The following is a 15,012-nucleotide window of genomic DNA, read 5'->3' as shown; positions in this document are numbered from 1 at the left end:
AGTTAGAAACCCTTCTGTGTGGTGTTTTCCCTAAAATCGTTTGAGTAATATAAAAATGGCTATGTTGGCACCTGGTATTTAAAATTCTCTCCTTGTTTCAACATGCTATTCTGAGTCCAGGGACTTGGCATGCCATTCTGAATCTTTGAGACTTATGCATCTTGTATATTTCAAATAAAGATGTCCCCTGCACTTAGTGTGCTGCCCTCCTTCTAGAGGCACTAGCTGTTCTTAGCAGCTGCTGGAAGAGTCAGTTTGAGTCAGTGGTGAGCTCTGGTTCAGAGACCACAATTAGTGTGTGGAAATGTACTGTATCTTGTCCTGCATAAGCAGTATAAGTTAAAAATTGAGCTCAGGTACTGTCACTGATGGACCTCTTAATGTTACTGGTGTGACATCAGTTCGAAGCACCTGGGTTACTAAATGTTGTCAACTGATCCTGGAGTCTGCAGGCACTAAATGTTGCAATTATTTTAATTGCAACAACTATGCTTCCTGAGAAAATTACTTACTTGATTTTCAAGGAATTGCTGCGCATCAGAAAACTTCACAGATTGACTCCAATAATTTCTACCAGCTGATTGAGTTATGATTTCCTGCTGGTTCTAGACATGCAGTTCCTTCTTTAAATGGTCACAGAAGTGAGGATGTGACATGACAAGCTGTGCTACTTACACATGAGTCCATGAAAATAAGGTCTTCCCCTTCCCCCACACTTGTTCAGTGTGCTTGTAGTTACAATTCAATGTATTTTTCTCAAACCTAAATTTTCAGCTGCACTGAGCACTGTGGTAAGCTCTTTCTCTTCTATGTAATACATGGCAGAAGGCAAAAAATAATCTAAATTTTACACTTCTATTTATAGTAAACCAGTGCAGAATCCTTTTTATTTAAATTCTGTCAGCTGAAGCTTTAAAGTCTAGTAAGTGGTTAAAAGGAGATTGTTGCTAGTTCCTTTCCCAGTGTCCTGCTGCCATGGCTTACTGCCTCTGCTTTCTAAACCATGCTGAAAGAGAAACTCAATCTATTCATGTGCCTCTTATACCAGTACTAGGGAAAGGATGCAAAAAAACCCTCCCACAGATCTTGCAATGCACCAGCCTTCCTGTAACATGTGAATGTTATGTCTGTATTACTTAGAGGAATAAATAATTTAAAGAATCCTGACATTTACAGTGTCCTTCTAACATTACTAATATTTTTGTGCTTTCAGGAATATCTTCTCCCCTCCTGCAGAAAGTTGATGTGGTCTCTGAAGTATCCCAGGAAACATGTGAGGCTCTGGCTGAGTGCCTTAACCTGTTCACAAAGCAAGAAGGGGTATGTATTGTGCTGCTTGGGTCTATAAAGGGTTTAAAAACTTAGCATATTTGTCTAGTTCCCTGTTTACCTGTTACAAAAATAAATACACAAACCCATACCACTCCGTGTTGTTGATAAGCTGTCCTTTTGCATACTGAATGGGACAAAAATTTATTCTTATAGAGAAAGACTAGGTATATGCCTTTGCAAAAGGATGTCTTAGTATTTGGGTGTTCAGAAAAGAGACATTTTGGTTACAAGCTATTGCTTGCAATGTTCAGACTGAATGTTTGAATTCAATAAAGCTGTTGCTTTGCTGATTTGAAGGTCAAAATACTGAGAAAATTAGGTTTTGGATTTTTTTTTTCGTTTTTACTAGCTAACTGAAGTGTTGAACAATATTGCTTCTGAATTTGTTTTTCAGACCATGTGCTTAGTGGGTGTGCAAATGCTATTTGTTGAACTTCTGGCTTTCCCAGTAACAAATGTCTTCTATAGTGTTAAACATCATGCAAACACTTCAATTTGGGAATATATGTCAAATTCACTAGTTCCTAGAGCAGGAGAGCTGATATTTTTCTTCCTTCTTGACGATACCCTTGTACCATGGAATAAGCTTGTCTTCCTGTTCTGTGGTAACTATAATCCCTGGGTTAGGCTCTTACTCTACTGTCCTCTGTAAGCTGTGTTTCAGAATGAGGTTTGTGTTGATGCTGCTTGTCTTCCAGTTATTTAACAGTGAGCTACAAACACTGGCTCCATTGTCTAGGTTTGGTTTTTTTTCATTCCTTTCCAAGTCCTTTGTTTCCAGTCACGAGTCTTTTAGACTTACTTAAGTTCTAGCAGAGTGAAACAACCATTGCTTTTTTTTTTCACATGGAGTTTTTTCCTTCAGAAAGTCTGATATTAAAGTTGCCAGCTTCATTTGCGGATGAGGGGGAAATTGTTACAACAGTGGGTGTATAGTGTTAGTTAGTATTCCTTAATTGTGTTGGCATCTTGCTTCAAGCCAGACTAAAATAGCTTTCCAGAGTGGTGTATGGCAAAGCATATGGTGAAATTGTAATGTCACCTTAGTTGAACTTGAATAGTCTCTGTAGGTGTAATAGAGGCCTTATTTTAATCTGGAAGCACATGGATTTGGGCACAGAGGGATAGGCTGAGGTGTGAACTTGTTTTTCCACCATAGCTAGTGAAATCAGTCGGTCATGACAGGGAGATGATGTGATCCTGGAGAATTTTTTTTTCTTGGTAGTTTTAAACTTCAAACTACTAAGTTCAGAAATACAGTGCAGGCTTTTTAAAATGCCATAATCTCTTCCTAAGACTTGCAGCTTTCCAAGAAGCTACATTCATTGATCATTACTGTTCTTAAACCCACAGCATTTGGCTTTGTTGTCCTTTATAAGTCAGGGCCCTGATTTTTTGCTGCCCAGGGTTGATTTCAGGACTGTAGTTTTGTTGGCATTTTAAAAGCAATATATATACAACCTTGCAATCGTATTGTCCATGTCCCATGAAATCCAGTTATCTCTAGAATTAATGTTTTCTCAAGCCTGGTGCCTTTCTATCTTTCATCTTTAAGGAGAATTCTTTTTCGCTCTAATTTAAATTGTCAGCATACCAGAAGCTACTGCTTGACTTATGAGGGGAGGCTCCTCACTTCAGTAAGCATAACCACAGTGAACGCACTTTTTGCTCTCTAGAGGAAACTTTATTTAGTGTTACTTATCACTGTGCTTTGCCAATTGTAGCATAATCGCGCAGTCTGCAGATGAAACTGCTAACGCAGCACTAAACCAGCCAGCTTCAGCCGTCCTCCACTTGCGCTAGAAATGGTGCATGAATCTCCGATCGCTCCGTCTGCCCGCCGCTTCTCCTTGCCCGCGGTGCCGCCGTGCGGGGCTCGGCGGCGAGGGGCGCGGCGCGGTGCGGGCTCCGGGCGGCCGCGGGAAGGCGTGACCTCCCCGCTCCGCACGGCGGGAGCGGCTGTGACGCCGCAGAGCCGGAGGCGGAGGGAGCTTCCAAAAATAACCCACTGCGGCGGGACTCCGTGCTGCGGGGCGGCCCCGCACGGCTCGGGAGCCCGCACAGCCCGCGGGCCGCCCCGGGAGCCGCGGCGGTGAGCGCCGGGCAGCGCCCGAGCCCGGCGGCGGGGCGGGGGCGCGGCAGGGGCGGGCGCGCTCGCTCCATCAGGCCATTTTTAGCCGGGCTGGGAGCCGGCGTGGCCGCCCCGCCGTTCGGGGCTGGTTTCCTGCTCCTCCTGCGCCGCCGCCCCGCGCCCGGCGGAGCCCGGCGGGAGCGGCGTTGAGCGGAGCCGCGCCCCGGCTGCGCGGGGCGGCCGCCACTTCCCCGCCCCGCCCCGCCCTGCGCCGCGCCGGGGCGGCCGCGGAGCCCGCGGCGTGTGGTGCAAGGTGAAGGGGCCGCTCGCGGCGTGTGCCCGCCCGGCGGGTGCTGCTGCTGCTGCTACGGCCGGGGCGGCTTCCCTCGGAACGGCGCTGCCCAGAATCGTCCCGCGGTATGTAGCGTTCGTGATGGGCTGGGGGCTGCTCTCAGTGGCTCTGCTTCCTTCTTGACATTGGGATGAACCCGTCAGTGTCAAACAGATGCGAGCACAGATACTTTTTGCCAAATAGTTAAAACATGCGAGGGGAAAAGGGAATGTAACTTGGTTGCTTTAATCTGAGTACATACTGGGGCGTTGGTGTCAGAGGCAGCCTGCCCAACTTGAAACGTTTTCTGCAGTGACTTTGGCACAAGGTTAGTGAGTAGTGTTTCAAAGCAGGATTTGCCTTGGACTATTTCTAGCAAATATCAGAACCTACATTCCTAAAGCAGTTTGATTCTAGTAGTTTTTGCAACCTGAGTTATTTTATGTAGTTGTAGGAGAAGTTGAACATAAGGTTCTTTTCACGGTATTCTCTCTGCTAGATTTTCTGAATGAGTTTAAAATTAATCTCTAGTACTTGAACTACCTGTACTGAAGCAGTGTGAAATTGATAGAAAAAAATTATTTATTTAAAGAAATTGGCTTTTCCTTTTTTTGCCTTACTTCTTCACTAACCAGTGCTTAGGTAAAGTGTGTAGATGAGTATCTTGACTCTTTAAGTTTCGCTTTTGCCGTCAAGGGTTATATGTAACAGTAAATTAAGAGCTCGTACAGCATGACTGTAGAACGTGTAGCAGTTGTAAGCTGGTTTCATTTGTAGTCTGTTTGTGGCTTTGATCTTCAGCCTTTGCAGTTGTTGTCATTCTTTCCAGTTTGTTTTTGTCTTAAAAAGGGGACTTGTTTACAAGCTGGTGAAAAGCCTTAGCTGATGAGATAAGGAATACAGGAAAGGTTTCTTCACTTTTTCATTAAATGAGTTGTATATTTCAGCTATAAAGAATTTGTCATAACAAATTAAGCTTGTCACTTTCACAAAAACTTTTTAATGTCAATATACTGTGGGTCATAGTCCTTGAACTTAGTTATCTTTACCATGGCGTAATGTGCTATCTCTTGTATGTACATCCTGTAAATAAAAAATGTGCACACAGTTCAACTGGCAAATACCAGTCTCTGGAAATTCAGTGCACTGCCTTAGTTTATTTCAGATTTCTTGGAATCATAATTGAATGTTAGATGTGTCTGTGTGTGTTCTTGTGAGTGAATGCTTGCATGCTCTTTGGCATATAAATAGTTGTCTTTAATATATTTCTGATTTGTCTTCTGGGAGACAGGTATGAGCATGGCTGTTATCACTTAAACCTCCTTCCTACCTTACTGTATTGTGAATGAAGAAGGTGCCTGTAGGCTATGTCCAGATAACTCCTTAATGAGGAATTTTATTATCTATTTCTTTGTGGGGGTGCAGATGAGGAGAGCAGTGATGAGAATCTGCAGTCAAGGGAGAACTGCTGATAAAGGCACCCTGTGCAAATCTGCTAGAGAAGTCCTGGCATCCATCAGCAGTCCTTTTCTTCCATCTGGCAATATCATCAGCTACATTAACTTCTATAAGGTCTTGGGAGCCTCTGGTGTGTGTGGAAGGGAGAGATAAAGAGGGGTGAGGGACTGAAATAAAATCAGAGAAGCTAAGAAAAAGGTTAGTGATAAGATTTCTGAGTTAGGTCTAGTAATGGGATCGTGTATTGGTTGGCTTCTGAACTAGACCTAGAACTATAGAATCCATACTCCCTCAGCTGATAAAACCAGTGCCTTTGTTTTTCTGATCTTTTCTCTTTTGTGTTTTGAAACAAGTAGCTAGCCCTATTTTTTAATTTTTATTCCTTTCAATCACTGGAGCACAGAGGAACTAATGTTGTCCATTCTGTTCAGCTCTTGCTGAAGGTAGCAGAGATCGAGGGAAAACCCCAGTGTGTCAAGGCCTGTAGGCAATGCCCTGAACAACTGGACTGCTGTTCAGGTTGTGTGCTTCTGGGAAGGAGAACAGTTTTCAGAAAGTTGATGGTTGGACTGAACACAGCAAGAGCTGCTTGTTTTTGAGAGAATCAAGGTGTACCTACATCAAGAAAACCTTTCTTGGCTCTTGGTCAGTAACTGACTTGATCCCGTTTCTTCCCTTCTCCTCCAAATGAGTGGAAGTGTACTAGGAACACCTAGTGCAGCTTGAATCTTGTTTGAAGGTTACAAGTTCAATGGAAGCTTCTCTATGCTCAGATGGGCTCCCTAGTAAAGAATGGTATTTTTCCCATATGCAAGGAGCCGAGGATGTAAAATATTGGGGAATGCTGTATAGGCAGTGTGTATAAGAGAACAAAGCTACTGACAGGAAAGTCATTTGGTTTTTTCCCCTGCTAGAATGTTGACAGTTGTACTCATGCCTTGATGATTTGTGCTATACTAATTTTTGGGTTCTCTATATGCACATTTTTCATCTGGGCTAAAGCTCTATAGTGAAGATATTAAAGTTGGAGTAACCTGATAGTGAGATGTTTGTGGATGGCATAGTGTTCTTCCTCTGAAAGCATTATTACCAGTGTACTGCAGCCTTGCAGGTATAAAGCCAACTATAGATCTGTGAAGACAATGTCCTTACTAATAGAGGCAGGAGTTTAGCAAGTCCAAAGTATCTCAGAGGTGAGGGAGTTAAAGACCATAACTTCTTTTTTCTGAGATTTCCCTAGAGCAGCCAAGATTCAATAGGTCACCAGAGTGGGAAGTGAAGCTAAGCAGAAACTTTTTAAAATAAGAAATATTGAGTCTCCATTCAGGGGAAAGATAAGTAAATATTACTGCTGTTCTTTTATGAAAGGATATTATGTGTGTTGACAGAGTGCTTTTTTTGAAGCATTTGATAGGTTTTGAAGCAATTGGTAAGATCCTTGGGCAAGTGCTGGAAAGGCTTCTGGGTGAAAGATGGTTCTGGCTCACAAAAGGATGCTCTGATGTTACTATAGGGTAAAAGGCAAGTGCTTCTGGGCTTTCTAATACTGCAGGGTCCCAACTTTGGAGAATTTTTTGGTGGGTTTGGGTTTTTTTTTTTTGTTTTCTTATTTGTTTGTTTTCTTCAAGATTGCTGATACAACATATCACCACCTGCAAGGAAGGAGGTTACTTTGAAGTGTACAAAGTGACATACTGACTTGTAGCGACACAGAGACTCTTACTGACCTGTAGCTCAAAGAGCCTGCATGGAAGCTGGTCAGACAGCTTGTCTGAAGGCATTCCTTGCTGCTCACTTTGTAGCCCAGCTGGAAGCCCACTGCTAAGCTGCTCTTGCACTTTTCACAGTGGGTTAATGCTTGGCCCATAGATGTGTTTTTTGTTGGCGGTTGTTGTTAAGCAGCCTTGTGTATACTAACTTGGAATCCATTCATGGGCCTCTGGGGAAACACAGTGTAAAAACATACTGGTTTGAAATGAGACTCCTCCTTAATGTGCTTCTGCAGCTCCTGCTCTGAGGTTTACTTCTAAGGTCTTGTGTACCACTTGTTTGAGTACTTAATTTTTAATGCTGAGAAAACAGTCTTAGCTGAGGCTGCAGGGGGAAAAAACTGAGCAGCAATCAAGTGTAATGGAATAGTTCTTGATAGAGTAAGCTTCTCAAATATGAATTAGGAATTCTGTTTTCTATGAATGTATTTGTGAAATTATGCCCTTGTCTCCCAGCTAATGGAGACAAACAGAAAAAGAAATGTATAAGATGGATATTTTCTCTAAGTATTTTCACTACTTAATGCTATGAGAATATTGTTTGTTTTTTTCTCCTGCTTAGAGAACAAATTGGAGTGAGAAGGGTACACACTTCTGTTCTTCTGATGTCATTGTGATGTATCATGGCATGTAAAACTGATCAGCTTGTTTTCCATGTTCTGGTTTAATTTGTACCTGATGTGTTTTGGAAGAATGGTTGAAGAGCAGAGTTCTAAAACTTTTTTGCTCCAAGCCAACCAGTGTATTATCAGTTAAGGACTGGTAACAGTTCAGGAAAAAAATTAGGCCCTGAAAAAACCCAGGAGGCTGAATCTCTATGCATATCACCATATCTGTTAACTTTGTTTGCTGAGATTTTGCTTGGCAAGTGTGTTAGTTAATTGACTGCAGTCACAATCTGGCTAAGTGGTCTGGTTTTGTGTCTCAGCTGCATAAAACATCAGAACACAAACTGGATAACTGTGGTCAAACACATATACTAATTATCTGAAGATGTATCTTTCTTCTTGACCTCTCTTTCTTGAAACTTGATTTATGAAAAATTAATATATAAGGAAATAAGGCTTCTTGTTCTATGTAAGTCTGATAAAAGCTATTTTATGAGAGTAATAATTAAAAATAATAATTTCTACACATATGAAAAACAAATTTCATGTAGTCTATCCAGTATTGGGTATTGACACATGCTTTTGGGGGAGACAGAACATTTAACTCTTTATTATGCAGGTATTTTGTGTGAAGCTGTTTTAAAAGCAGCGTTTCTGAGCAGCATAAGTAACTTAAGGCTTTGTGCCACTTAACACTTGTTCCATCATCTTAAGTTTGTCATGTAGTGAGATTTAAGTATATTTTAGTTTTATTGGTTTCCTTAAACATCAGCGATGCCAGATCTCTTGCCTTATGGGCTAATAAGCTGTCCATGTGTAGCCTTTCCTTGAGTAAAGGAGATTGACTGAATCTAAACTTACTTTTCTGATGTTCTTTCTCATTTTTTCAGTTGGCTTATTTTAGTCACTTTGGTTCCATGAAATACAGGGGTCTTCCAGCTATGAAGTAAAAATAAAAAAAAGGGATGATTTCCATTTAGACAGTACTAGTGTTTATGGGGAGGGTGTATTGTCCATTGTGTTTTTGTTTATAACCTAAACTTCACCAGGTCACAGTCATGGTATTTTAACCAGAACTGCTTTTTGGACTTTTTTTTATTCTGACTTATTAGAGCTGATACCATTTTTATAATCAGGGTAAGCAATGGTGGAGTTTGACCTCTTGTCTGTTTTTTTTGTGTCCAAATGTGTACTTGTTGGCCTCCCTCTCCTCACCCCCCTAGAAAGGCAGTGACTTTAAAAGCTTTATTTGTTTTAATATTAGTATTCAGAAGTGTGTTATCTCTGCTTGCTCTGCTGTCCACTGATGAAATGCCTTAGTGTAATGCTAGCTGCTGAGTCACTGGCAATATCACTAGAATTGGTAAATGGACTGTGTTTAGAAAGCATTTACACCCTGAAAATAAATCACTGGTGTTGAAGTTTTCCTTGAAGGTACATGCCATGCCTGTTCATAAAGGAATGCTAGTAAACTCCTTCTCTACATTGCTTGTATTGTTCTTAATGTCACTCTCCTTGAAATGCAGCAATAATACACTTTAATAATAAATGCTTTCAGTGTTATGTATAAATGGGAAATACAGGCCTATGCTCTCCAGGTTGGTTGATTAGCACACACAAAACAATTTATGCTCCATTTATAGTGAACCGAATGTTACTGCAAATAAATGGTAAGGTAGAGCTCCTCTTACAAACAGAGTGTATCCATTTGTTGTGAACATCCTGATGAGGCCTGTGTAAAGATGATGCCTGGCTTTCTAAGCACAGCCCTCATCTGAACATCTTGTCTTTGGGAGTGACACCTGTGATGTGCTTACCTTGCTTGCATAGCTTCATGTTGAGCCATTTGTAAGGTGAATGGACTCCGTGTTTTTTAATAGGAATGTTTTCCCTTCTCTCGTGCTTGTCAGGGCTACATTATCAATGTTGAAATGTGAACATCAATGCAATAACTCTTGGATCCATAGGTCCAAGTGCTAGTAGACTTAGAGAATGGCTTTAGAGCGTGCCTATTTGAAAGGGTCTGCAGTGTACCTTCATAATGTAGGGGTACTTTAGTAGACCGCAAACTTTTTCATCTGCTTCAAGGAGTTTTATGTTGCCAAAGCTACACAGCTTCCACAACAAAATCTTGTTCAAGTATGTTTGACCTTTAAATAGGAATACAGCTTCTTGTTAGTCTTGAAATATAATAGTGGTGCTATTGCACATCCCTCTTTTTTGAGTCAAAAACTATGGTGAGAGAAAGGGTAGAGAGAACAAAACTACTCTAATCTTGTCTGGAAATATTCAGTGTAAATGGTCAGAGTATCAGCCTCCAGGTCTTGTGCAGAGCTGCAGCAGCAGAAAAGCATCTGCAGGAACTTGGTGGTTTTCCCCTGATAGACATAAACTAATGAGATACCCATAAACAAGGCTTTGATCATTGTGGTGAGGACAAATCTTGAGTTGTCAAGATAGTAGTATACCTCCTCTAGGTAATGTGGTAATCCATGTTTGTCAGTAGTTTATACCTTTCTGTAAATCCCAATATTATTAATTGTGGATGTGTCCTGTGCTATGCATCCAAATTGGATTGTGTGTTTTTCCAGTGAAACACCTTGCTGCAAGGTCAGACAAATCAAATTGAGGTTAAAATGAGCTGGCTGTTTCAGACAGCTGGAAACCTTAGACAGCAGGCATCTGTGCCTATGGATAGCAGAAATCTAGTTTTGTCTGACCTGAATCTCCTCCACCTCTGAAGCAACATTTTAGACTAAGGCCTAAACCCTAATTTCACAGAAGAGCAAAATGGAAATGGTTGAGGTTGGACGGGACCTCTGGAGGTCCTCTGGTCCACCCCCCCTGCTCAATCAAGGCAACCTGGAGCTGGTTGCTCAGGACCATGTCCAGATGGCTTTTGAGTATCTCCAAGAATAAAGGCTCTATAACCTCCATGGGCAGCCTGTGTCAGTGCTCTGTCACCATCACAGTGAAAAGAAGACATTTTGACAATCATAGAGGATTTCCTGCCTTTCAACTTGTGCTCATTTTTTTCTCTCCTGGCACTGGGCACTACTGAGAGGAGCCAGGCTTCAGCTGTTTTCTCATCTTCCCTTCTGTTATGTATATAGATGAGATTTGCCCTGAGCCCCCTCTTCTCTAGTTTGAACAATCCTTCAACATACAAATACTTAAGGGGCAGTCCAGTACAGTAGTGTTAGAAAATTTCAAGGAACCATGTGTCCAAGATGAGCTGATAATATGTGGTCAGTGCTTTTCTAGTATTGTCTTTGTTTACACATGCAATTTAATGAATCTAAAAAATGATATGTCATTCTAGACTGTCAGATTCTGTTTCAGTTTGTAGTGGGGAGAATTTAGAAGTTTAATCTGGGGTCACTTCTTCCTCTGAACTATAGATGCTGCTGGATTCCATATAGGAGAGTAGTAAATAGAATACTTAACAGTAAATAACTTTGCTGCAATGTTCTTAAAAAATTTTTTTAAAAACTCAAACACAACGACAGTATAAAGTCTCTATCACATAAGGGCAAAAGTGTTTGAGATCATTCATAAGTAGAAAGGATCTGTTCCACTAATGAGAACATTTGGATTATCTAGTTCTGCACTGAATTTCTGTACTCCAGAGCATATTTATCTGTCTGCTCTAACTGCTGGACAAATGTCTGCATGACTGACTCTAATTTCAGGAAATGTCTTATTACCCTACCCAGGGCCTGGCTGAAGTCTGCTGGCTGTTGCCTGCTTAGGAGTAAGGACAAAAACAGTGTCTCAGAGAAAAATCATCCCTAAGAAGGGGCAATCTTCTTAATGCTCCAAGTCTTCTAAAATCTGAAGTAGAAGTGGGATTTTTGCATCTGTATTGGTCTTTGAAGTCTGATTCTTTAATATTGGAAATGTGGGAAGAACATGTTCTGGACTATAGCAGAAACAGCAAAGAATGCTTTCCAAGGTGGATTTTATTTGGAGACAAGAACTCCAGCATTGCATTGTAAAACTCACTGTTGATTTCTGGCCTATGTAACATTTTTTCACTTCAATTTGGTTGGTATCCAAAATGAAATAAAAACTGGCAAGTGAGACATCTTGAGTTTTTCAGAAATGCAGAACAACTGTACAGGCGTGCATGTTTGTTTTGGAATTTCTTCTTAAAAAACCCATCAGTTAGACTTAGTGAATGATGAATAATTAACAAGATTCCCAATGCAGAGCTTGTACAACAGACGGCCAGCTTCAGAAGTGTTAATTTTTTTTAATAGGAAGCTGTTTTCACTGAGTCAACAATTGAGTCCAGCAGCACTACTAAGCCAGTAAGAGCCAACAATAACATGGCAAGAACATGACATTTGCTTCAAAAGAGAAAACATTACATGCACTTGCCATAATCCAGTTGGGAAGAAGTGTGGGGGAGAGATTACAAAGGGGTTGATCAAAGTAATCAGTGGTGTATACGGAAGAATGCTTAAGAGAAGTAGTTAAATCAAAACTGCCTTAAGATCTATTTTCAAAACAGTCCTTAAGAATAAAAAGAAAATGTTTCCTGTATGCATTCTTAAGATCCCTTACATCTTAAAATCTGGTCTCTCTGTAGGACTATCAAACTTCAAAGATGTCCAGTCCCTCAAAAGGAGAAGACAAAAAATTGTCTCTACCAGATCTGAAAGCATGCAGCAGTGTGGTGTTCTGGTTCTGCTGGCATCAGTATGATAGATCAGCTTCAATGAGGCCTTTAGTTTGAGGAAAGTTACTTGTGGCATATGCCTCTGAGAAGACATACTCGCTTAAACTCACTGGGGCAGCAAAATATCCTTGGGGTGTTGTTTTTCTCTGGTAATCTCGTAGGTCTGCAACTCAAAGCGCGCTTCCCAAATGCGTGCATCGCTGCAGATGTCATTGACTCCCAGCTTGTTTTGGCATTAGTATTGGCAAGAGTGAATAGCAGCAATATTTAATTTCAGCATTACTCAGAATAGAAACAATACTTCACAGAAAATGACAAAAACAGAAGACTTTTTCTTTGAAGTCTTGGTATTTGACTAATCAGTATTATAGTACTGGAACTCAAGTAGGGACAGAATGGGCTCTGGAGACTGGCAACTTCTGCAGCTTTCAAACCTAAGTGGACCTTACGACATTTATCAGATTACAGTTAAATTGTTAAAGTAAAATGGGAAAAACAAATACATTTGAGAGGAAGACTTGGAATTGCCATTGAGTCTCACTTTAGAAACAAGCCATAAAGAGCTTTTTTAGGTCTTGACTGTGCAGAAACACTTTGAAGAAAGCAGTTTCTCTGACAGAAAACTCAAATCCAAGATTTTTAGCCAAAACCAGCCTTCTAATCTGCAATCAGCAATTAGTCTCTGCAGTTTGCTCATGTGCTTTTAGACAGGTTCCTGGCTGGGAACTGTGACATCCTCCACTGGTTAAAATTGCAGTGCTTCAACAGCCTCTGAATAAACACACTTTGACATAGCCAAATGTGGAAACAGGAGAGGGGAAGGAAGGCAGCAAGGTCCGTGTTGAGGAGGAAGTGTTAGTGTCTTAGGAGGGAAAGGTGGGAGGCAAACAGTCCTTGTCCCTAGCATGTGGCCAGTTCAGAAACTGTTGTTCCCAGCAGTTTTGAATGATGAATTTTTATATTAGACATGTACGCTGGGATAAGGCTGCTGCGTGCTCTCAGCATCTTCGGCTTTTCTCTTCAATATCTGATCTCTTACAGCCGAAATGTCTGCCTGAGTTGACATGATCTTGCCAAAGTAAGAGTTCCTTCTGTGTGGATAGCATGACTTTTGCTTCTACTGCTGCTTCTGCTGTATTTTTCTAAGTTTTATGATCATACCTGATCCTTTCCTTCATTAGCAGAATTTAATTTATATTATTAAATCAAATATAGGGAGATACTACAACTCTGTGCTCAGAAGAATGAAATGTAACAGTTCCAAATCAGCCCTGCTAAACTCGTCCTCTTGAACTTTGATGTGAATGTTCGTGGTTGACTAACAATGAACTCTTGTGTTCATCTGGGGAATGACTGAGGCAGTCGTATGACTTGTTCTACAAAGTCTTTGCTTTCCTCTATAGACTTCGGGTTGGGATGTAAGAGAACAGATTACCAGGACTTTAAATTGGTATGTATGGGGTTTGGCTGTGCGTATGTGGGTCTTTCAGCCTTTGTACAAAAAGAAACTGTATTGGTGATGTTTTCTGTATATGGGTCTGAAAGCAAGCCAGCTGTTGCCTCCAAGTGTTTTCTCTTTTGAATATGATGATCTCAGTGAGATGTGGTACTCCAATGCTGTAGAGTCAGCTGGCTGGACTTTGGAGATGAAGACTGATGCTGTTTTGTGATACAGTAAATAACCATTTGCCTATCACCAGTGAGGTCAGCTTACCTCCTCAGTTAAGTGATCACATCTTGTTTTGCTTTTCAGTAGTTGGAGTAGCAGTAGTTTAATTCACTTTCACTTTCTAACTATGCTGGGTTTAAATGTGATAGATCTCTGAAGCTGGGTAACTGACAGGCTTATGGCACAGAGAGGGGGAAAACCTGAGCAAGAAGTAATGGCTGAAGTAAATCATGACTATTTTGGATCAGTCCTCTGTTCCCTGGGAAAAGTCAAGGCTGTGATGAAGTTTACAGGAGCTGGTTTACTCCAGCAAATGAATAGTTAGGATGCAAGACTTTAACATATGTTTACATAGCAGACATTTGTCACAAGTCCCTTGTGCTTGATGGTGCTGGGGAGTAGTGAGTCAGCAAGAGGTTCTTTGTAGAAGGGATTGTGTATAAACAGATCAGAACTCTGAAAGGTTTGTGTAAAATATTTACATGCTTTAGGAATCTGGGGATGTCTTCATGAAATTGATTGCATCTGTTTGGGAACATTCTGTTGTTGCTTTAATGTGTGCTGTCACACTTGCAGTTTTTTGATGTGCCATAGGAGTATTCGTAAGTCACTCATTCCTTTATCTAGTGCCTCAAACACCTGAGGCATACTTACAAAGCAGCATTCTGAAACTAGAACTGTTCCTGCTTTTTGGGGTGGAAGATTTAAGAGAAAAGCATGATTATACATATTCATATCATATACTGATGTGTGCTTAGTGGGAGTTAAGTCCCATGAGAAGAGGTAAAAATCAATCCTTTTCTAAAATTTGTTTTCTTTCTGGGAAGCATCTGGGAAGTATTGAAGCTCAATTATGGTTAAAACTATGAGAACTTTTGGAGTGAGTTCTCCTTGAGAACAACTGGTTTCATTTTTCACTTCAGTAGCAGCTTAAGCAGCAATTTGGTTCTATTCCAGGTAGCAGAAAGTCTTAACAGCACTTTTCTTAGAAGTCTATCCTGTAGAACTAGTGCTGCAGTAGCATGCTTTGAAGTTAGTTAGCAAAATATATAGAACTGTTCCATTTCTAAACAGATACACCTCGAGGAAA

At 41.0% G+C, this 15,012-nt stretch overlaps 1 protein-coding gene across 3 annotated transcripts in view; it reads left to right on the top strand.

Moving 5' to 3' along the window:
* OSBPL1A (oxysterol binding protein like 1A) overlaps positions 1 to 15,012 on the top strand; it is a 77,963-nt gene that overhangs the window by 26,455 nt on the left and 36,496 nt on the right. For 2 of the 3 annotated variants that reach the window (XM_058819490.1, XM_058819495.1), the window contains one exon: positions 1,214 to 1,320. In XM_058819490.1, the coding sequence (XP_058675473.1) occupies positions 1,214 to 1,320 (107 nt within the window). Of the gene's footprint in view, positions 1 to 1,213; positions 1,321 to 3,616; positions 3,821 to 15,012 lie in introns of those variants that run through there. The other variant, XM_058819504.1, reaches the window with a different exon arrangement.

This window comes from Ammospiza caudacuta, chromosome 1 (genome assembly GCF_027887145.1).
Source record: "Ammospiza caudacuta isolate bAmmCau1 chromosome 1, bAmmCau1.pri, whole genome shotgun sequence".
NCBI lineage: Eukaryota > Metazoa > Chordata > Aves > Passeriformes > Passerellidae > Ammospiza > Ammospiza caudacuta.
This window is presented reverse-complemented; position numbering and strand designations above follow the sequence as displayed.